The sequence below is a fragment of the Sceloporus occidentalis genome, unplaced genomic scaffold (assembly GCF_023333645.1).
Source record: "Sceloporus occidentalis isolate IW3139 unplaced genomic scaffold, rSceOcc1.0.p SCAF_21, whole genome shotgun sequence".
NCBI lineage: Eukaryota > Metazoa > Chordata > Lepidosauria > Squamata > Phrynosomatidae > Sceloporus > Sceloporus occidentalis.
In genome coordinates, this window is record NW_028317001.1 from 2,316,587 (window position 1) to 2,339,798 (window position 23,212).

Consider the following 23,212-nt stretch of genomic DNA (forward strand, 5'->3'; position numbering starts at 1 on the left):
TGACAATGAATCCCATGAGATGGAGGCAATATTTCAAAGGAAGGAAGTGGCCAAACCACCTCTGAGGATTCCTGGCCTAAGAAAACCTATAAAATTCATGGGGTTGTCATACGATCTTGGAAGCTAAACAGGATCAGCCCTGGTTGTTACTTGGATAGGAGATCAACAAGGAATCCCAGAGCAGAGGCTCTATTTCAGAGGAAGGAACGGGCCAATCCTCCTGGGAGGATTTCTTGCCTGGATAAACCCTTGGAAAAATCAATTGCCGTAAGTCGACAGGAGATTTGAGACACTGTCTTTGGGGTCCCACCAGAGAAGAAAAGCCACCTTAGACCTTGATGGGACACCAGACTCGGATGGGAAAAGCCACCTTGGCACACGATAGGGCAAAAGATGGTGAGTTTTGCTGCGACCTCCTGACATTCACTCTAGACTGGCCACATTGCACTCGTCTATCTTCTCCTCTTTCGTTCTCTCTTTTCGCCTCTCATCCTTCCACCCGCAACCAGTTCCTCCAGCTCAGATGAGGAGGATCTTGTTGGAAAGGCGGCCTAGTGCTCTGACCTCAATCCCAACCTCATCCGCAAATCTCTCTGCCGTCATTCTCATTCCCGGCCCTGGTGTGGAAAGACCGCTGCGATAATGGGAACAATTGCAACCCTGACGGAGGAAAAAAGCCCTTTCAAGGCCTGTCTCAGGACCCCAGGTTTCATTACCCCTCCGGATTTAACCCCCTCCCTTTTCCAAAAGCCTCCTTCAAGTCCTTTTCTTACAACAACAACAACAATAATCATAAATACATAATTCCATTTCCAACAGCGCAGGACGGAGGGGAGGAAAGGAGGTGTGGAAACAGGATTAAAGAAAAGGAGAGGAAATTGGAAGAGTTGGCATTTTGAGACTGGCCAGGATTATTGGGGGCATTTTCCTTCTCTCTCTGTCTCCAAAAATCTAAACATCTCTCTTTGCAAGCTTTTTTCCCCCCTTGGCATAATATAGATAATTGAGAGACAGCATGGTGTAGTGGTTTGAGCATTGGACTATGATGATACTACTACTACTACTGCTACTACTACTAGTAGTACTAATAGAATAGATAGATAACTGAGAGCCAGCATGGTGTAGTGGTTTGAACATTGGACAATGACTTGGTGACCAGAGTTCGAATCCTTGCTCAGTCGTGGAAACCCCCTGGGTGACCTCTTAGCCTCAGAGGAAGGTGAGGCCAAATCTCCTCTGAACAAATCTCGCCAACCCCCCCCCCCCCAAATGATTGCTTCGATTTAGGGTTGCAATAAACGCAACAACAATTCCGCTTTGCTCAGACCTCATTTTGAAGATAGTGTCCAGTTTTGGCACCTCAATTCCAAAAGGACTGAAATGTGTCCAAAGCAGGACAACTAAAATGGCAGAAGGTCTGGAAACCATGAAGCCCTATGAGGAAGGACTTAGGGAGCTGGGGGTGTTCAGGCTGGAGAAGAGAAGGTTAAGAGGTGACATCAGAGGCCTGTTTAAATATTTGAAGGGATGCCATATTGAGGAGGGAGCAAGCTTGTTTTCTGCTGCTCCAGAGAATAGGGCACAATGGAGCAATGGATGCAAGACACAGGAAAAGAAATTCCAGCTCAACATTAGGAGGAACTTCCTGGCAGTAAGGACTGTTCCACACTGGAACACACTCCTTCCTCTGAGATTTTGGTGGAGTCTCCTTCCTTGGAGGTCTTTAAACAGAGGCTGGATGGCCATCTGTCAATGGGGATGCTTTGATTTAGATTTCCTGCATGGCAGGGGGATGGCCCTTGCAATCTCTTCCAACTCTATGATTCTATCGTTCTATGTTTGCCGTGACTTTTCTCCAGGACTCTAGAGGTTGCCAAGCCCCCCAGGATGAGTGAGCAAGGCTGGCTGTTGCATGGCATCCCCATGGACCTCAGTCATCAACGGCATCCTAGCCCAGCTCTCCAGGTCTGGATTCAGCCTGGCAAAGGGAGAAGCTCAGGAGGAGGCACAAGGAAGCTGGCACCGTCCTGGAGCTGCCTGGCTGGCAAACATGCACCAGGGCCCCCCATTTGCAGGCAGGAACAGAGAGGAGGGTGACATGTTGGAATGTGCTGCAGGCGTTGGCAGGGCAGAGGAGCAGCTGTGCGCTTGTTAGGGGCTTCTCCATTCCCCGCCGGCTGTTCGGGAGTCGAGCTAATGAGCCCCGGCAGGAATTGCGTGGCACGTTGGCCGCAAAGCCAAGAGTAACCAGGCTACGATGGCGACGTGGTGCAGCCTGTGCGCGTTCTCTAAGACGTATGTACCGTGGTACATTTTTGAGTCACCTTAGCCACCCGCTAACTTCAAGGGGAAACAACGGACACCATACTCTGCTGCCATTTTGATTTGGAGGGGAAAATTTGGGTTTGTCCTCTGCTGTCCCACTTTCTCGGCTGCTTGTAAAATGTCCCGGTTTCTCTCTTTCCCTTCCACTTTCCCATTTCATCCTCTGCTTACTTCCATCGCAAACCCTCCAACTGTCTGGATTTGGCAGATACAATCCCAATTAATCTTACGAATCAGGAAGATCAGACAAAAGCTTGGAGGGACTGCAGCAGTTTGCTTTGGCAAAACTTGCCTAATGGGAAGGGCAAGGTTGTGCTTCAGGGCAAATCATCATCATCATCATCATCATCATCATCATCATCATCATCATCATCATCATCATCATCATCATTTTAAAACGTGAACGACGATGTTCAAAAAGAAAATGGCCACCAAATCCTGTCAAATAGGATTTCAAAGTCTGACAGGAAAGTGAATCTGCGAAGAGTTCCTAGACGCCGCGGCGGATAAAAGGAACGGAGGGTTTAGGTGGCAAACTGGCCAATAAGGCAGTTTGGCGCCGCTTCTAATCACTCTAGAAGGTTCCGAATGGCTTTGTGCAGGCGCAGATGCGATCCATTTGCGCACCACGAAGAAGGAACTGCAATCTCAGGATCTTTGTGTTGAATTTATGGGGATTCCTGCAAACCATCCCTCCGAAAAAATGGGTTTAAATTGTTGCTCAGTTAATTCAATTCTTAGGCACGGGACAATGTGACCCTTTCCCCATTGGCAGCGCATGCGCAAAGACAGCTTTTAGCATCATCATCACTACTGGTGGCAACCTTAGCATTTATTTCCAACTCCGAATGTTTTTGTGGCCTCCAACCAAAGCCTCGCGAAAGTATGGCCCGGGGGGACCCCTTTTGTTCCATCTTTTTTTGCAAGGAAATGTTGCTGTCCCACGGCTTTTGGGAGCCAAAGAATGATATCTGGCCTCCTCCTGGGAAAATGGGGAGGCAGATGTTCCACAAAACCCGCGTCACGGATCGGGCAGAAGCGTCCCTGTCTGGCCAGGAGATAACTGTAGGAGAAGCTGGGGGAGAAAGCATAACATAAAACCCAAGCAAGAGCAATGGTGTCGTCCCTTGCGGCGATAATAAGCACCTGCCCCAAAGGCTTCCTGATGGGCTTTTGAGACGTCCTCCCTCCCGCCTCAATAATTGCAAGACGGAGCCACGGACCGTGTATTTTGCGGAATAGCTCCCCGCCAACGTCACGCCGCTTCCCGACAGCCCTGTCAGGCAGCTGCCATGATGTCTCTTTCCCTTTAGACATGTGAATATCGGTGCAATGAATGTCTTCCAGGCCCAGCTCTTTGGAATGAGCTTGTGAAGACACGGGGGGAGCAGCGAGAGAGATGTATTCAAGTTCAGCTTAGGTGAAAACCAGGGTCCAGGCTGAAATCTTGGGACTGGAATTCAGGGAGAGAAGGGTTCAAATCCTCAATCTTGGAAAGCAAAGGCAAAGCTGCTCTGAGCAAACTGCACCGAGAAAACCTTGCGGTTTGTTGTCGTTTCATGTGCTTTCAAGCCATCTCCAACTTATGGCAACCCTAAGGAAAACCTATCATGGCAAGATTTCAGAGGAGGTTTGCCATGGCCTTCCCTTGAGGCTGAGAGAGTGTGACTTGCCCAAGGGCACCCAGTGGGTTTCATAGGAATCATGTCCAAGTTCACTTGAAGGCACATAAGAATAAAAAAGCCACCGCTGGCAACTGCATCGGATGGCTCTGCAGCTTTTAATGTGTTATCCTCATCCTCATCTTGGGTTCCAGAGCATTGAGGACGGGGCCAAAGGCAAAAGAAGTGGAGGCAAAATGTCTGTGTCCTTTGGGCTTGGAGCTCTTCCTGCCCCTAAGTCTTAGGCAAGGGAACCACTGTGGGTCAGAATAGTACCCCAAGTGGGCCAGATATGGCCCCCGGACTCAAAATTCCCCACTAAAACTGAAACAAGACATTCTGGCCCATGATGCTTTAACAAGGGGGACCCTGCCTTCTACCAGCTGGGTCTCTCTCCTTTGTATCTGTCCGTCCAAATAATAGAGATCTGGCCTGCCATGGCGCCCACCCTGCAGCTGCCAATTTGTATGTGCTTTCTCTCCGCGCATCGCACCGGCCTGCTCCTGGATATATCTCTATTTCAGCTGCCTCCGTACGCAGCCTCATGTCATCTCCAATCAGCATTCCCATCCACCAGAAGAATAAACATCTACAGAAACATATACCCAGAGGCAACAACAACAATATACCATCCAACCTCCTCAACAATTTATTAGTCCACTACTTGTGCCGTACCTTGGCAGACCCAGATTGGGTTCCTTTGTTTTACTCATACATAGACCTTCTCTGGACTGCCATTGCAAACTACAGCCACCAATGAATTCCACCTTGCAAATGGTAGCAAGCTACTGCTCTACTCGACGCACCAGAGATTTGCACCCAGACCTTTCCTCTTAACTGGAGAGAACTGGAGAATTCGCACCTGCGTCTCACGCTTGGAGATGACCCATGAGAACCGGAGACTCGAGAGCAGGTTTTGAGGTCTGGAAGCTACACGGGGATGAGATGGAGCTTGGAAAGCTTCCTCCTTTTTGGACTGCAAAGCTCAGAATCCTGGCTGGGGAGGGATTCTGGGAGTTGCAGTCCCCCTCAAATAAGGAAAGTTGCAGACATGGGTACCAAAATCCTCCTGGCCATAGAGACCTTCTGCTGCTTGCCTCAACGACGCCTTTGCGCCAAGCTCCTCTGCATTTATCCGGAGGTTCGTTTGATAATTAATATTGAGCCCGCCGCTCTTTCACCAGGGGATGTCAATAGACCCTGGCCTTCTTCTCGCCGCTGCTGGCGCATTAAGGTCTTAGAGGAATCAATTGTAAGGAGGAAAAGAAAGAGAGAGAGAGGAAGGCCAACACACGGCCTCCAGAGCGACCAGGCCTCGGCGCAATCCAGACCGATCCGTTGAAATCCCGGCTCCTTGACACTCCCGAAAGAGAAATCCATCTTCTTTAGCGTGACACGGTGGCACAAAGGGCTGCAATCTGCTTTTAATTTCGGAAATGAGGAGATTTGTGGGGAGAGGAGAAGAAGGGGAAGAGAGAGAGGCAGACAGCAAGACGGAGACGGAGGGAAGGATGATTAACCTGGGCTCACGGGACGCCAGGTCGGCAAACAACTCAGAGAGGGAAAAACACACACAACAGCTCCAATGGCTCAGCCGGCATCAGCAAACAATTTGCCGTTAGGAATTAAGGGGGCCAAGATCCACCGCAAACACACAAATGGGGCGAAAACCCCCTCCGCTCCTGGTTCCCAGGTCCAGACTATCTGAAAGCTGGCATTGCCCCAAACATGCCCTCCAAGGGTCCCAATTTGGCAGACAGTCCTGACTAATCCTCTGCCATCCCACTTTCTCAGCTGCTGTTAAAACGTCCCGGTTTCTCTCCTCTTCCTCCCACTTTCTCTCTTTGTGTTCATCTTACTTCCATTCAATTCCCTCCAACTGTCTCCATTTGGCAGCGACATGTGCGATTATTTAATAATAATAATAATAATAATAATAATAATAATACATGATAGTTATTCGTTTATATCACAGCTTTTAGATGATGACGATGCCATTTTTTAAAAAGGAGAGCACTAAAGGAAAACAAGGGTGAGGAAGGCAGAGGAAAACAAAGCACCGGTTCTTGAAACTGGCTACTTTTGAAACGAGAATGCATCCTTATGCCTATTGGAGAGTGTCTTGGTGCTGAGCGTCTGCAACTGTTCTCCAAAATGCTTAAAATGAACTAAAATGCCAGCAATTTAGCAAACACCTGCCTTGTCCAGATCCTCCTTTTCCTTCTCTCCCTCTGGATTCTCCATATTTATGGCCTGGTTAGGCAGCCGGTCTTGCCTTCCGCCACCTGTTCTTCAGTCGCTCTCTTTCTGCATTTGGCTCGGCTAGATCTGTCGTTCCCTCGAGGAAGGCAAAGCCATTTCTGCCGTTCTAGAACTCACCTTGAGAGGTTCTTCCTCTGCTTAAAAAACACGTTTTAGCACCGACTGCAAGGAGAAACCTTCTGACACTTTCTCAGCAAGACCTGGGAGGGACGCCAGGTTCTCCTTGAATTTGCCTTTCAGCAACTTGCCAATATTGGCTGGAGCATTGGGCTCTGGAGACTAGGGTTCAAATCCCAGCTCAAGGTCCACTTGGGCAAGTCACACTCTCTCAGCCTCAGAGGATGGCAATGGCAATGAAGAAACATGCCAAGAAAACCCCACGATACAGTCACCATAAGTTGGAAATCAGATGGGTTGTCAATGGGGCAGTGAATCCACTCTGGGTTTTTGCCTGAACTTGAAAGTTCCAGGGTTTTTGGGTAACAGAAAGTGTGTTTAACCTACCCTTCCATCCTAAGATGCAAGGTTGCCAGATAACGTCCGATTTTACAGGTTTGTTGTTTGTCTCAAAGCACTGAGAGATGAAACTATAGACTGCTGGACAGACAGACAGATGGAGCGGCAGAGAGACAAGTTTCCTCCCTGCATTGATTCCCAGCAAATTGTGCAGAAGAAGCTTTTTGCCCCTTTCCAGGGCGGTCTTGGCTCTGAGCGATGGAAAGGATCTGTCCCTTGAGAGACCAAGCCGGCTGGCAATTATGCTTGCTGTCAAAGATCGCCGTCTTCTTTTCTCCACCTTGAAATTGTGCTTCCCTTTCTGTTTTTAAAGACAGGGAGGCAAAGCTGTTTCTGGAGGACGGAGCGTCTCACCCGTGAGCTCGGCAAACAGGGGTTTAAATGAGTCCATCCACCTCTCCGCCTCACTCCCTGTCTTTGCAAATTATGGCAATCTCCGAACACTCACCTCTCCGGCTTTCCATTCTTTGCAAAGCCTGGCCTGAGACTTTGGGAGAATAAGCAAGGACATAATGTCCGGGAAATGTCATAAGGACGGCTGGTGTTCTGTACTCTGCAGATTCACAACCTAGAGTTATGGATTCAGAACCATATTCAGGAAGACTACACAGAGGAGCATCATTAGGGGAGTGCGAGAGGTGCGAATCGCGGCAGGTGACAACGCACCCCCTTTGAGTTGTTACCTGGCGCCATCCATACCTCTCGCACTCTCCTAATGATGCTCCTCTATGTAGTTTTCATGAATACAAAGCAGTTATAGATGCGCCATTACGGATACGGAGCGATTATGGATGCACTGCTACAGACATGGTGCGGTTCCAGATACGCAAGTGGGAAGGGGCTGCCTTTTGAGTCTGAGGGCTCCATTGACCCATGGCAGAGGCACCTCCCTTTCCACCTGAATAATAATGCTGGCTGTGGGATGCTGGGAGTTGCAGTCCAAAGAAGGGACTTCCCTCCAGCTTTGCTTCCTAAATTAGGATGCTTCAGCCTTGGTGGACCAATTTACAGCTGAGAGATTATGGGGAAAACAGTCCAAAGATGGGACTTTCCTCAAGCTTTCCACTCTAAATTAGCATGCATCGGCCTTGGTGGACCACCTTAGAGCTGGAGGGTGATGGGATTTGTAGTCCTCGGCTTCTATTTCGGAGACCGGCTGACCCAGCTTAGAATCTCATCCATCTTGGCGACGCTTCGCTTGGCCGTATTTCATTTTCTATTCCCCGATCCCAATGTCTGTCCTGACCTTCTCGGGGCTCTTTCGGAGACTGATTTCTGGCTGCCACGAAGCCACCGGCCGTGAATTGAAAAATGGGGGTCGGGGATAACAGGGCCCAGGCGACACCAGCCGCCTCCGGGGATTTGTCTGCCGTGGCATCTCTCCTCCGCACCGGGTTCAGCCTTTCTCTCCATCTTTCTCTTTCTCTCTCAATCTCTTCAACCGGTCTGGATTTATGGAAGAAATGGAAGAGAAATAGCAAGGCCGGCCTGGAAAGAGGCTGCGAAAAAACACATCCGGCCCCGGTCTACACCTTGGCCTCGTCCTGTAATAAAACGTCTAAATACCTTAAAGGCATCCGATCCCATCTGATCTTGGAGGCTAAGCAGGCTCAGCCCTGGTTGTTCCTTGGAGAGGAGACCATCAATGAATACTGGGCACTGGAGGCGATGTTTCAGAGGAAGGAACTGGCAAAAGGCACCTCTGACGATTCCTGGCCTAAGAAAACCCCACAAAAATCATGACTTGAAGGCACATATATCCCTATTAAGAAGCCAGGGGACTTTTGGAAGCTGGCATGATGTATTTTGTGCATTTTAATCAGTCCCATAAAGGCATCCCTGCTCTGTGGATTTTGGATTTTGTTGCTACATGGCCAACACTAATACTCTGGAATAAGTTCCCTGGGGTCAGTCTGCCTCCTCTGACGGTCCTATGGGAATCGTGTGTGTCTTGCGCACATGTCACAATCCACGTGGGTTCAATCCTTGACTTCATACGGCGATGGGAATGGGAGCTAGAACTGGAGGAAAGCAAGTGGAGGAGTGTGGTTGTGTTTTTTGCGTGTGTGCTAGGAAAACACAAGCCCGCCTTTCCCAGGGTCTCCAAAAACCAACAGCAGCCTTGTGGGTTTCTGCGGCGCCTTCATGCCTTCCCCGAATAGGGACTCGGATGGCCCAAAAGTTTGTTTATTTCCCTTTCTGCCTCTGCCAGGCGACGGCTGCTTTGCAGGCGCCTTCATCTTCAAAGGAGGGAGCGAGACAGATCTAAAGAAGAAGGAAGAAAGGAACGAAGGAAGGAGGAGAAGAAGAAGAGGAGCAAAAGAGGATCCCTGGTTGCTCCTGCTGGGCTTTGCAGTCCCAGAGGCCTTGCAAGAAGATGGATGCCCATACGGCTGCCCGGTCCTAGATCCTTGGCAAGATTCGTTCTGAGGAGGAGGTTTGTCCTATATGCGATCATCCCTAAAATCAATCTCTAGCATTGCTACTATATATACACGTCTTGCACTTCTTTTTATTTCTTCTATCCTTCATCTCTCAGAAAGAATTGGCATGTTTTGCTTAAGGCTGGAGACAGATTTGGAGCGCCACTTGAAATGGCATTTTCAAAAACATTTGCCAAGACGGTCCCCCAAACCTTCCGGATCTTATTAAGTCTGCTCTTTTCCTCCTCGGAAAGGCTGGGAAGAAACGTCGGTGACTTCAAAAACAGGCCCCGATTTTAACCTCCAACCTGAACATCTCCAAAAATTTACTTTCTGTAGCATTGCTAAAAGTTTATTTCTTTACAGATTGCTTTATATTTCTGTCCTTTGCAGCTGCTCTGAAGAAACTTGCCAAGGAGAAACCCCATGATAGGGTTGCTTTAGGGCTGCCATGGGTCAGAAACAATGTGGAGGCATGCATTAACTACTACTACTACTACTACTACTACTACTACTACTAATTATTATTATTATTATTATTATTATTATTATTATTATTATTATAGCTATTTTTTCAGGAAGCTTTTGGGGATCCAGACTGAAGAGGAACCAGGGAGAAAGAAGGCTGGGCAGGTAGGCAAAGTGATGCCAAGGAAAGATGGCGTAATTCCTCTCCATTGAATCTCTTTGCCCTGCCTTTGCTGGTGGGCATCAGGCAGAGAGATTAATTACCTGACTCTTTCCCTTTCTCTTTCCTCCTTTCCTTTCTCTGGCAGAGATGCAATTATGACAGTTCGGCACGGTGGCATTTTTCTGCAGAGGGACGGATCGATCGACCGCGGCGGTGCCAACGCAGGCCCTCATCTGTCGGCCATCAATCCTGTCAGCCTTGGCACCCGGGAGCCGAGCGTCAAAACGTGGCAGGGGAGAAAATGGCTAATGCAAGAGAGAAAGACAAGAGAGAGAAAAGGAGAGAGCGGATGGAGAACTCGGCTCACAATCCCTGCCTAGAAAAAGGATTTGTTCTGTGCAGAATTTGAACACCGTTGATTTGCAGAGTAAACCATATATGTCATGTATTTACTATTTCAGCACAGAATCTATGAGCCATCTAATTCTTCACTACATCCATATTTTAACGCATGGGACAACAACTGTCCTGTGTAGGGAATGTGATTTGTTTTCTGCGCAAAAACCAACTGCGTGAGCAAGGTTTGCAACCTTGGATAGCTCCTTTCAGACGTTTGGACTAAAACCCCGGCACAGATTCTGTCGCACGGCCCACATGATGCTGAGAAATTCTAGGAGGTGTAGTCCAACATGTTAAGCTTTGCAAGCTTTGCCTCCCTTGCAGTGCTGGCATTGCCAAGGTCTGGAGAAAGGGATGAAAAAGCAAAGTGGGTGGATGGAGGGAAAGAGGTTTGCAAATCATTGCCAAGCTTTTGTCTCAAGGAGTCCATGCCAGAGGATTGTGGCCCCGGGCCAGCCTCAGTCAGCAATAAGTCCTGGGTGTGAGTCTCGACGCCAAGCCTCACCGCTCAGCAACGCTCCCGCAAAGGAAAATGTTGCCCATGTTGCAGGGTTTGCCCGCCGCAGGCTGACAGTTACAAATGAGCCCGCTTTGCAGAGACAGCTGCTATCCGTCTGCTCTGCTTTTAGTTACTCCTGCGGGCTCCAGATGGGGGGGAAATAAGAGGCCGAAGGGGCTGGAGTGATCCCAGAGGACACCAAATCCCCTGAGCACCAAAGTCTGGGGTGGTCACTTGTGCATCTTAAACCCCTTCGCCACTCCTGCTAGCAGCCTGGCACCTCTGCAAAAGGGGAGAGGGTGCCCCCATTGAAAAGAATTGCCCACCTGGGCAAGGAAGTCCACTGGCATGACCTGTCTGGCCACCCAGGTCTTTCTAGCTCTGGCCGTCCGCCGGTGCCACCAACCCTAGCGATGCCAATGCTTGGAGATTCGTCTTTTTTTCAAAAGCTGGGCCTTTCCGCAGGCAACGCATCAGCTGAAAGTGACGGATCCCTCTGCCAGGCTAAGAAGGGTCACCTCAAGTGTCAGACTCAGAGCGCCATTAGCGGCGGCGAAGCAAAGAAAGACAAACCGGACCCAAGAGGCGCCACGCAGTCTTCACCGGGAAAGTTTCCGAGGCAACCTGCCTCTGAGATGAAATTTTATTTTCTTTGCCAAGGAGGAAAGAGAAGGTTTCTTTCTGCATTGGCAAACTCTCCTCCATGCCATAGCGGCACTCTCACGCAGGCAGAGGCTGGAGCGCTTCCCGGCCTCCATCCATTCCCTCGGTTGACGCAAACTCTGACAAAGAAGCTCCTTTTTGCAAAGCCTATTTCCATCTGCCCCCTTTTTACAGCATTTTCCGCAGGGAGTTTGTTTTCCAGGAAGAAATATCGCATGATTCCATGCAGAAATGGTTGTTTTCTGTACCAAAAAAATAGGTGCAATTTCTTCTGCGCTGAATCTTTGCTGTTTTCAATTATGTTTTTGCTACTTGGAGGAGGTGACGGATTCCGCCATCTTTGGTGGGCATTGGACTCTCCGTCTTTGGAGCCCTTGAAACAGAAGTTGGATGGCCCTCTTCTGGGAATGATTTAGAGGACTATATGGGTTGGAATAGATGGCCCTTCCATATCCGGGGTCCTATCCTTCTATGGCTGTGCAGACTTGAAGTCCTGAGATGGCTCCAGCTTCCGCCTCAGAGGGTTTTTGACCTGGAAATTCAGGGCGGCCACAAAACCCACATGGCTCTGCGCCTGCGATGCAGCCACTGCGAGGAAATTAAAACATGAAAAAGGATCCGAGAGACCAAACACGCGCCGATACATTACACTTGTTAGATACTACAAGGAAATTAAAGAGGGCCTCGGGGAACCATTATCCCACGCTCCATAATGGCCAATTGGGGCGGGAGGGAGAGCAAACAGCCAAACGCAAAGTTAATCTCAGCAAGGTTTACTGCAATCCCGAATCCCGCCAGGCCGAGTGTGTCTGTGTATCTGTGCATCTAGGTTTGTGATGCGGTCCTTTTTTGGTAGACATCCCATTATTCACTCCAGGAGCTGACCTCTGGCACCTTTAGAGAGTGAAGAGTGCATGAGAGAAACTCCAGGATCAGGAACAAGGGTGGATAATAGGGAACAAAGAGGAGAAATGGCGCAGAAAGAGTAACATGCAGCTCAGAGGTTTGCCAGAAGGTGGACAAGCCGGCGTTGCAAGGTTTCACAACCAGAACACACAACCAAATGCACATCTCCATGCAACCATGCACACAACCGTGCGCTGTGCAAATGTGCATCCACGCCTATTCTGCTTTGGTCAGACCACATCTGCGATTGGTTGTGGCATGGCTTCAAGTGGTTTCTGACTTGGGTGAATCACACTCTCTCAGCCACTCTACTGAACCAAGAAAACCCTCTTTCGTTGCCATTGCATGCCTCCAAGTCATGTTTGACTTATGGTTAGGATGACTCCAACCCTCCCAACTCTATGTATTCCTGTATGGCAGAAGTGGGTTGGAACGGATGACCCTGCGGGGGGGTCCCCTTCCAACTCTATGATTTCAAGACAATAAAAGACACCAACCCTGAAGTACATACAGGGACACAAACCTTGCACCGACTGTCACAACAACAACTAGGCGGCATCTCTTGAAGCAGGCCAGCAAGAGGGACGTGAAACGGACGGACGCCAAAACCTGTCCAGCCGGAGGGTTACAGAAAAGCGCCCAAATCCGATGTAATCTCGACTCAGACGCCGTCGCTAATTACTTGCCCATGTTTCCCCCGGATCTTGTTCGCCTTTTCAAAAATGGTTTTATCTTATCTCCGTCGCATGTTTGCACCCTGCAGCCGTTTCCGCGCATGAGCCCTTCTGGCCCTGCGTTCCCCATCTTCTTCCGCAGCTCTTCAAAGCTTCTCGATTGTAATTATTATTATTATTAAATTAAAAACGTTGCCACCTTCCCCTTCTGGGGGCTCAGTTTTATTACTATTATTACTATTATTATTTTCCTCCATTGGCTACAAAAGTGGGGAGGGGGGGGAGAAGGAGAGATGTGATTAAGGTTCTTCGCACCACTTAATAAATTACCAGGAGATTAGTCGTTCGGGGCAGAGAAATAAATTAGGATATTTAACATTTTGTAATAACAACAATTAGTTGCTAAATAATGCCATCTTTATATTTAATAAAAGAAGAAGAAGAAGCCATCAGTAAATTAATTCTCCTAATTAGCTGTCAAGAACCAAAGGGAGGGGAAGGGACGCAAAGCAGGGAGGAAAGCCTGGGTCCTGAGTGCGAATTGCACCCCAGCAGTTATGGGAACGGCACTCCGACCATAATCTCCTCCTTTCTAATATCTTCGAGTAACTACAAAGGGCCTCAAAAAGACATTTTTCACACTGACCTCAAGCCCTACAACTAAGATCTGGGGCAGCTGGTGTCTTCTGTGGCAATGGGAACGCTGCGTCCACTCCAGATTGGAGTCCAAACTTTAGAAGGTCCCTCCAACCTCAACAGAGTGGCACTCCACTTCGTTCAATCTCTATGTCTGTTGACGCAGTCCAGGATTGCATTGGCCTTTCTGGCTGCTGCGTCACACTGCAGGATCAATATTTAGCTGGGGACCTTAGTTGCATCTATATGGAAGAATTAATGCAGTTTAACATTGCTTTCGCTGCTGTGGCTCCCTTCCATGCAACAAAATTCTGTGATCTGTCGTTTGAGGGGGGACCAAACTGGTCTCCCGAAACTGTGCCATTTTGGAAGGAGGGAAGAGAATGTGAGAAAACGAGCCAAGGATGGCACCCCTTTGGTGGTCTCCCTTTCCATCCACATATATTTCCTCCCTGAAGCATGGATCTAATGCACAAGAGAAAGAGCGATGCGGAGGGAAAAGGAGGAGGCCGCTGGGCTCCATTTCGTGAAATATATAGACCTAGCAGCTGGGGAAAAAGCACTTTTTGGCACAACCCTTGCCAGGTTGAGTTCATAAATTAACCAGTTGGCAGCCGCCGAGGCATCGCTCTTTACCTTCCCTCTAACACTTTTAATTACGGCTCAGAAAGCTTCAAGGTTTGATGGGTTTGGGGGGGAGGAATCCCTCCGATCTCGCTTTTCCTATCATGTGCACACACACATCTCCTCCCATAAATTGTGCTTTTAGAGGCTTCCCCGACAAGCGCATTGCTCATAAACGGGCCATCAACCGACTGTGGCAGAGCCATGCGCTCTCCCAGGGCCGGGGCTGGAGGGATGTGCGCTGCATTTTCAACACTTTTTCGGAGGCGCAGGTGCCCACGATGGCACGATGGCACGGGGGAAAGAAATTTGGGGGTTTGGAGAGGCCTGGCACTGCCTTGCAAGGAGCCAGCCATGCATGGATATAGACACTGTCTTTTTCAAGCCTCCAATTCACCACCCTCTAATGAATATGAGAAGCAAATGCATTGGGTTTTAAACATTTCCATGGTTTTGATTTAGTATTTCTGGGGCTGGAGGTAGCTGTGTTGGCTTCCCAGCAAAATACACCTTTGACCTGGCCACACAAGCTTTGGAAATGACTCTGCTGGCCATTCCAGGTTCATGCGCTCCAGCCATGCTCACCTTGCACCAAAGCCTAACCATAAGTGTCTGCTCTAAGCCATGTTCAGCTAGTACATAGGTAGTACATACCGTTAGCATGGCATAGAGGTAAGAGTGTTGGACTAGGACTCTGGAGACCAGGGTTCGAATCATCGCTCAGCCATGAAACCCACCTTTGGGCAAGTCACACTCTCTCAGCCTCAGAGAGAGAGAAAGGCAAACCCCCTCTGGACAAATCTTTCCAAGAAAACCCCATGATAGGGGTTAGGGTTGCCATGGGTTGCCATGGGTTGGAAATGACCTGAACACACACAACAACAAAGACAGATAGACAGAGAGAGAGATAATAGATACAAAGATAGATGATAGACAGAGGATAGAGGATAGATGATAGTTAGACAGACAGACAGACAGATGATAGATAGATAGAAAGAGAGGGAGGATGATAGAGAGATGAGAGAAAGAGAAAGAGAGAGAGATAGGATAGATAGATAGATAGATAGATAGATAGATAGATAGCGAGATGATGATAGATAGATAGATAGATGATGATGATGATGATGATGATGATAGATAGATAGATAGATAGATACAAAGAAAGAAAGAAAGAAAGAAAGAAAGAAAGAAAGAAATCCCTGATGTTCATCCAGACACTATCTAGGAAATGCCGCTGCACAATGGAAGCAGCCAACGTGCCCCAAAAGTGTCCAGTGCCCACCTGATAATTCTTGCTGGTCCCCAGATGCCCATATTCATAAAGGTTTCATGACACTTCTGCTAGGTAGCTACAGATTCAGAAAGTCAAGGGATGTAGATCTTGGTGTGGGATCTCAGTCCTATATTTTAAACTCCCCACAGACTGGCAGAGAGGAGGACGAGGAGGAATGTGGGCACAGCCTGGCAGGGGCATGTCAGTGTCTATGGGCAAGTGCATTTTCCAACTAAGCGTGTGCCCAGACCTCCCTCCTTTTGCCCACCCCGAAGGGTCAGTGTTGAATCGAGCCAAGTGGCAGCCAACATTATTCTCCGGGGGCCATTTTAAGCGAAGAACGGTGCCCTCTCTGACCCGCCAGAATTGGCGCTTTAACCCCGGGGCTGGCACAGCCAGATTTAGTGAGCCGGAGGCATTATGCACAACAGAACGGTGGTGCTTTGCTTCTTTTTATGGGAGCAGCTCAGGCGAGAGGCATAAATATCCCTCGGCCCGGCCGGGCTCAGATGGGGCTTATCCCCGGTGAGTAATGAAAGGCTTTAAATCCAGCAGCCGTTTAAGTCGCCCAAGAGTTATGGCACCGCGGTGGCTGCGCACCGGCAGGAAGGCTGCACACTAAACAGAGAAAGCAGGACAAATGGGTCTGGCTTATGGCTTTTTTCGGGGTGGTTTTATCAGCCACGCAGCATCCATGTGCCTCAATTTTCAAATATGTTACTGCTGCAAGATGGTCTTCTTTGGCAAACCATAAGCCACAACATTGCGATGCTCATAAGAAATGGAGGAATGGTTTGAAACATCTTGGGGCTGCCCAGAGGTCCCCAGACATAAACTCCAATCACCCCCCAAGGAGCATGGATGGAGGTTTACAAGTTAAGAATAGAGGTATGGAGAGCAAAATTCATGACAGATTGAAGCGGTGCGCACACACAGCCTGGTGGAAAGAAGATGGAGAGGTGGCATGGCTGTCACTCTTTAAATATCTTTAAATATCTCAAGGCCTAGTAGCAGCACTTGTGAGCAGGACCTTGGGATTATCGTTGACCATAACCTGAGCATGAGCCAGCACCGTGATGCTGCAGCAAAGAAGGTGAATGTGACTCTAGCCTGCATTAATAGAAACATCACTTCCAAGTCAAAAAAAGGCCATACTTCCACGCTATCTTGCGCTAACCAGACCTCACCCAGAGTCCTGCGTTCAGGTCTGGCTGCGTCCTTTCAAGAAGGATGTTGATAAACTGGAGCAGATTCAGAGAAGGGAACAGTCCTATTTCAAAGGCAAGATTAGAAGCTGGAGGAAATCTTGGTTGTGACACGACGAATCAAACGAAGATCTGCGGACGGCGTCTTTTCCATTTATTAATTTCAACCCTGGGCCTTAATGAAGGTTGGAGGACCGTGTCTTACAAGTCACCCATTTGACACGGATGGCCTTTTGGAGCCAAACCGGCACGGCCGTCACTCATTATATTTAATGCGGGTGACACTGAGCGAGACATTTGTGGGCACCGGCGCAGTAATGAAATAAAACTATGGGACCCGCCAGGAAGGGGGGAAAGGAAGCCCAAAGATTTACGCATCCAGAAGGAGAGATGCTGAGCGCTCCTTTCCTCAGAAGCCTGGGATTTGTAATTTGGTGAGAGATTCAGCCTCTTCTGGCTGCATCCGCACTGCAGCAGTAACCCAGTTTGAAACTGCTTTAACTGTCACAGCTCCATCGTATGGAATCCTAGCATTTGTACTTTTGCAAAACATTTATCCCTCTCCAGCTGCAGAATTTGGACTACAAGCCCCAGAAGTCCCAGCCGGCTTGGACAACAGTCAAGGATTTTGGGAGCTGAAGTCCAAAACATCTGGAGGACCAAAGTCTGGGAATCACTGGAAAAGGGATATCAATGTAGGATGGTTTTGAACAAAGAAGCCGGCGTAGCTTCGAAACCTTGCACAATGCGCTTTCTGCATTTTGGGTGGCATTTGGATTTTGTTGCATTTTGTTGCATTTTGTCGCAAGGGGCAATGTATTTGTGAATGCGGCAAAGGGATGCATCATCCAAACCAAGAGCCAGAAGCCAAAACCACATGCTCAGATCTCTCAAGCAAGGCATCCGCAGGGACGCATCTCTCTTGCTCCCGAAGAAGAGAAGAGGAGGAAAATATAAAACGAGATCCTATTTGTATATGAAAAGGAACGGAGGCTAATCAATCAGGCCTTTTGCAAAAGGAAGCCGTCCTCGACAGCTCAAAGGGAAAGCCCCTCCGCCGCCGCCACCCTTGCAGCTTGCGAGGGATCAAACGCGGTTTGCAAAATGTTTAAATGTATTATTCATCCTGTCAATGAGATGCAATCTAGAGGAAGATGATAAGTTTTTATTTTACTTGGGGGAAAAAATGTATATACAGCCAGATAATCATTTGAAGGAACCAGAAAGAGAGGACAAAAAAGGAACCCAAACCGGACTGGATGCTCAACGTCTCGGGAGGATTAGCGTCGCTGCAAAATTAAATCGACTTGGGATTTATGTTATTTATTCTTCCCCAAACCTTTTCTTTTGCATGGATGAAGGAAAGAAATCCATATATATATATATATATATACACACACACATATATAAACACACACAGAGGGTTTCTTTCAGATCTTGGAGGCCTCAAATCACCCAGGCAGAGGGTGCAAAGGGGGGGTCTTGGATTGTTTTATGGCTATAATAAATGGCCCTGGAAAGAGAGATGCCTCCCTTGCAACAAATGCAGCGCATGCTTTCCAGCCTGCAAGACCCATGCGCTGCTGGGGATAAAAAGCAGGAGGGTTGGGCAAACCTTGCAAGGCCTGTAATGCGTGCATGGAAGGGACAGAAGGAAGCGGATGGATCAGAATCCATTCCTGGCTCCATCTTGCAAAAACGGTTCCCTTTTGGAGAGGTTGTCCCCCAGTGGGATTTCAAAGCCCATCATGCCCCATCCCTGGGCAAGACAGTTTCAAGTGGGTTCAGTGTGTCTGGTATTAGTGGCCATTATTATTAGTATTATTATTATTAGAGTGCTATCATGATGCAGTGCTTTGAGCATTAGACTGAGATTCTGGAGAGCGGGGTTCGATTCCCCACTCAGCCTTGGGTAAGTCGCACTCTCTCAGCCACAGAAAACCCTGTGATAGGTTTGCCTTAGGGTCGCCATTAGTCGGAAAGGATTTGAGGGCACACAACAACAACACAATATATAAACAACAACAGAGAGATAGAGATAGAGATAGAGAGACCTTAGGCAAGTCACATTTTCCAGCTTCAGGGAAAGGCAATGCTAAACACCTTCTGAACAAATCTTGCCAAGAAAACCCTGCAATAGGTTTGCCTTACGGTTGCTGTAAGTCAGACAGGACATGAAGGCGCACAACTGCAATGAACACACATGTGCACACCATGTATCTCTATAGACACACACACACACACACAGAGTATATATGTACTTCACAAACACAGGTTACATAATTCAAGCAACGGCAAAGACTCCGGGTCAGGACTGCACCACCATGCGCCGTCCCTGCGCAACTCACCTTGGAGCACAGATTTTCAAAATTTTTGAAGGAATGTTGAACTTTTATTTGTGCCAAATTGGTGAAGGAAAGGCCTTCGCCCAGTTTCCCAGCCGAGAGGGTGGAAATCCACATGGCTAAGAAACCAGGCTTTGGGGGAATGGGTGCAGGGTGTCGTGGTGGGGTGCATGAATTTATAATGGCAGCGCATCCCTCCATTAATATTTCACATGCTTCTTCGCAAGATACATGGAAAGCCACAAAATCCAATAGTGCAAAAATTAAATATACCTTTTCTCAGCATTCCTTAGCAAGGCATGGAATGAACCCACATGCGTACGTTTCGTTTTTCGAGTCTTCAAGGTAAGAGGTTGTTTCGAAGATGGGCACAAGATCCGGGTGGGTCTAGATGACCTCTGTTTATGTCGATGAAGGCAGCCGTGGACTGACATCACAGCCTTTGCTTTGCGACTTTATGCATCTGTAGCTATGATGCAAAAAAGCAATGAAACATTAGAATCCTAGAGTTGGAAGAGACACCCCCCCCCCAAGTTCAAACCCATCTAGTTCAACCCCATTTTGCCATGCAAGAAGATATCTCCTTCCTTCCTTCCTTCCTTCCTTCCTTCCTTCCTTCCTGACAAAAGCACCCGGCTTAAGGAAACCTTCACCTTAGCATCTCCCTTAAAAGCACACCGTAACCATAAGAGCCTTGGCGCATTGGGGGCAAAACCTTGCCACATTCCCACATTCAACTTTACACGAAACACTGTGATACAGACAGTGCAGCTGGACCAACACATGAAAGCATCCTATATCCCTGCACATCCAGACTGGCCCCAAAGTCCGGAAGTGCAGGGATATAGGATACTTTAATGTATTGGTCCAGTTTTGTACTGGGTTTAAATAAACCAACCCAGGGAGATGGTATAAATGCTCAAACCACTGCACCGCAATGGCTCACAGGAGGCAGAATTAAGAAGACCTTGAGCATGTGCAGAGAGCCTGGGTTTTATTCGACCGCTTCCTGGCCTCTCAGTCCTCCCAAGGCAGCTGACACAAATACAATTAAAACTGCTCCCGGCCGTTAAAAACCATTCAATTAAAACGGGACAATCAAAGCCATCCAATTAGCGGATGCCATTAAAGGCGGAATGATGGGCCATCAAGCCAAGAGGAAGAGCGAGGAGCAAAATCCTCTGACAGCCTTGGTCAGCAATTGGTGCATGACTTTAAAAGACCTTGCACAAATGCGGGGTAAGTGGGTTCCAGACCCCTCCGACTTCTAGGGGGAAATCCATCAATGCTGCTGGTGGTGGTTCACCCGTTTTGGGTTGCAGTCCAAACTCAGGAGAAGACATCTGGAGGGCTGGACCCGTAAACCAGTGATGGATCTTCAAGGCACTGGATCTTTTGGAGAGAGAAGGTTGAGCATTAAACTGGATCGCTCCTGTACAGTTCACACTCAAATCCAGAGCGGTTTCACCACCAATATCACTGTCATCTGACTGAGCTGGGAGCCCCCAGCTTCTACTGGGAGCCAAGTGAGCAGAGAGGGAAGCTAGGCTGGGGATTCTGGGTGCTGCAGTCGAAACAAGGCCCCCCTTTTAAGCTCTGGATGAAACTGTTCCTCTCCATGCGCCGCTCAATACCTGCCCCTCCCTGCCGTCTCCAGTAACAGATTTCAGGTCTTTTAGTGCTTCAGAAAACACACACAGACACACACACCTCTTTCTCTCACACACTGGAAGGATACAAAAAACGAGTTCATCCAGCGGAGAGAAGGAGGTGTTTTCTCATCCCACCTTCGACCCTCTTAAAAGCAATTGCCTGTCTCCATCTCGGGAAAGGGAGAGAAGGAGGGAGGGAGACGATGCTGAGCCTGGCAGAGCAGCCTCCATCCCCCCACGCTTCCAAGCCCACATCTCTGCTCACACAACAACACAAAACCAGCTTCTATGGGGCTGGGGAAGATGAAAAACCGGGCTGGTTGGGGTCTTGTATTCCAAGGGTGGGGGATCACTCAAGCCCAAGGGCCCTAGTCAGCTCCAGAGACTGCTGGGGATGCATGGGGAGGGTGTCATGGCCTCCTTGGACAAAGAAGGGGAAGAGGAAAGGAAAGGCTATGAGCCCCGGTTGGAGTCGGAGGAGGCTGGTAGAAGCAGAAAAAGTCCTGTCCTTGCACAGCATTGCATCCTATGGAGAGAGGGAAATGAGAGCGCAAGGAGCAAAAGGTCAGGAAATGCTCTGCTCCACTTTCAATGCAGGATACAGAGCTTATGCGGCCAGCTGGGCTGCTTTAACTCTGCTACCTGCCTTTGGGTCGACTTCGACTCATAGCAACCCTATGAATGAGACATCTCCAAGCCCCTGTCTGTCCTCAAATGCTCTGTTCAGGTGCCACAGTTTCAGCCCCAGGTCCTCCTTGGCTGGTATGTGGCCTTCCTCTCCTTCTACCGCCTTCCACCTTCCCTAGGAAGCCAGCCTGGCAGAGTGGTTTGAATGCTGGAGCGTGACTCTGGAGACCAGGGCTCGATTCTCAGCTCGGCCATGAGACCCATGGACAAGTCACACACTCTCAGCCTCAGAGGAAGGCAATGGTAAGTTCACCTTAGAGTCGCCATAACACACACAACACATACACACGCATCTATATCTTAAATATACATAGTCTTAGATGCACAAGATGCATCTGCTGTTGGAAAGAGGCAGTGCATTCGCCTCTTTCTCGGTGGAAAAAGAGACTCCAGTTGCATGCAAAACACGCCCTCCAACCTTTCACAGATTCAAACTGGCCAGACTGTGGCCAAGAGCGCCATGTTCACAGACACAAGGTCTTCCCAGGGTGGGTTTGTGAGAAGCCTCAATAGGAGAACGGTTGGCCCCAGGTTGTGGGAAGGGGGCCTGGGAAGGAGCTGCAAGTTTCCCCCGCTGCTGCAAAGGAAGAGGCAGCCTCCCCACTTTGAAATGCCAAGGTGCGTGGAGAAAAAGATTCATCTCGGAGCAAGTTTCCCATTCGCTTTGCTCGGCACGTCAGGTTTTTAAATGCCAGCGGGGGAGTGAGGAGGAGGGAAGGAGGCAAGGAAGAAGAAGAAGGAGAATGCCACAATGACAGCCCAGCCGAGAGCTGCGCAGAATACACAATGGGCTACAAAGAAGCCCTCTTGGCAAAGAAGACCGAGGGGTAGGCGAGGAGCAGCATCAGAGAACAACATGAATACTCTTGTTGTTAGCAGAGAGCCTGCATCGCAATCCGGATCCTGCAAAGAGTCCTCCAATGTGCACCATGCATTTCTGGTGTGCATTGGGAACTTCTGATGCACTTCTGATGCATCTAGGATCCTAGAGTCGGGTGGATCTCCAAAGGCCATTCATGCCAACCACATTCTGCCATAGAGGAAGACACAAAGCTCTCTCTGTCTAAACACCTCCAAAGGAGGAGATTCCACCATCCTCAAAGGCAGCATGTTCTACTGTTGAGCATGGAACACTTCTGATGTGCATGGAGCACTTCAGATGTCCAGTGGGCACCTGTAATGAACATGCAGCACTTCTCAAGAGCACTGTGCACCTAAGATGCACATGGAGCACTTCTCATGTGCATTGAGGACACCTGATGCGCATGGAGCACTCCTGATATGTGCTATAGTCAGTCAGTGTCAGGGCATGCCTTGGGGAATGGCTTGATGCTCATTGGTGCCCATAGGTCATCAGGACATGGCACATCAGTCTCTCCACCACTGCGCACGCAATGCCCAATTTTGTGCCCGCATGAGGCTATTATTAATATTATTTCCTAATATTGTTGTAAAAACATTAAACATAAACCTACAGTTAGAACAATATCATCATTATTAACAGCAATCCTCATCACTGCGCAATTACATCTTGGCTTCCCTTCATTGAGCTCCAGGAGGCACACACAGCAATCCCTCTCCCCCTTTTAGTCTTACAACAACCCTGCGAGGTTTAGAGTGCCCAGTGAGGCCAAGAGTGAGAGCAGAGGAGGGCGATGGGTACAATGGCGATGGCTTCTTTCTTTGTATCCTGTCTTTACCTCCCAAACGAGGCCCGGAGGTGGCTTACGCATGAAAGGAAACACAATGCAGACAAAAGGCAAACATTAAAAGCTAATTAAACTATCAGTAGGATTAAAGACAATGCCATTAAGACAGCAAAATAGCCGTT

At 48.7% G+C, this 23,212-nt stretch overlaps 1 protein-coding gene across 2 annotated transcripts in view; it reads right to left on the bottom strand.

Moving 5' to 3' along the window:
- The window catches only part of LOC149301389 (seizure protein 6-like), a 75,306-nt gene extending 55,795 nt beyond the window's left edge, over positions 1-19,511 (bottom strand). For both annotated transcript variants that reach the window (XM_089484153.1, XM_089484154.1), the window contains exon 1: positions 19,316-19,511. In XM_089484153.1, coding sequence (XP_089340279.1) covers positions 19,316-19,476 — 161 coding nt within the window. In that variant the 5' untranslated portion in view covers positions 19,477-19,511. The remainder of the gene's footprint in view (positions 1-19,315) is intronic.
- Positions 19,512-23,212: the final 3,701 nt, after the last annotated feature.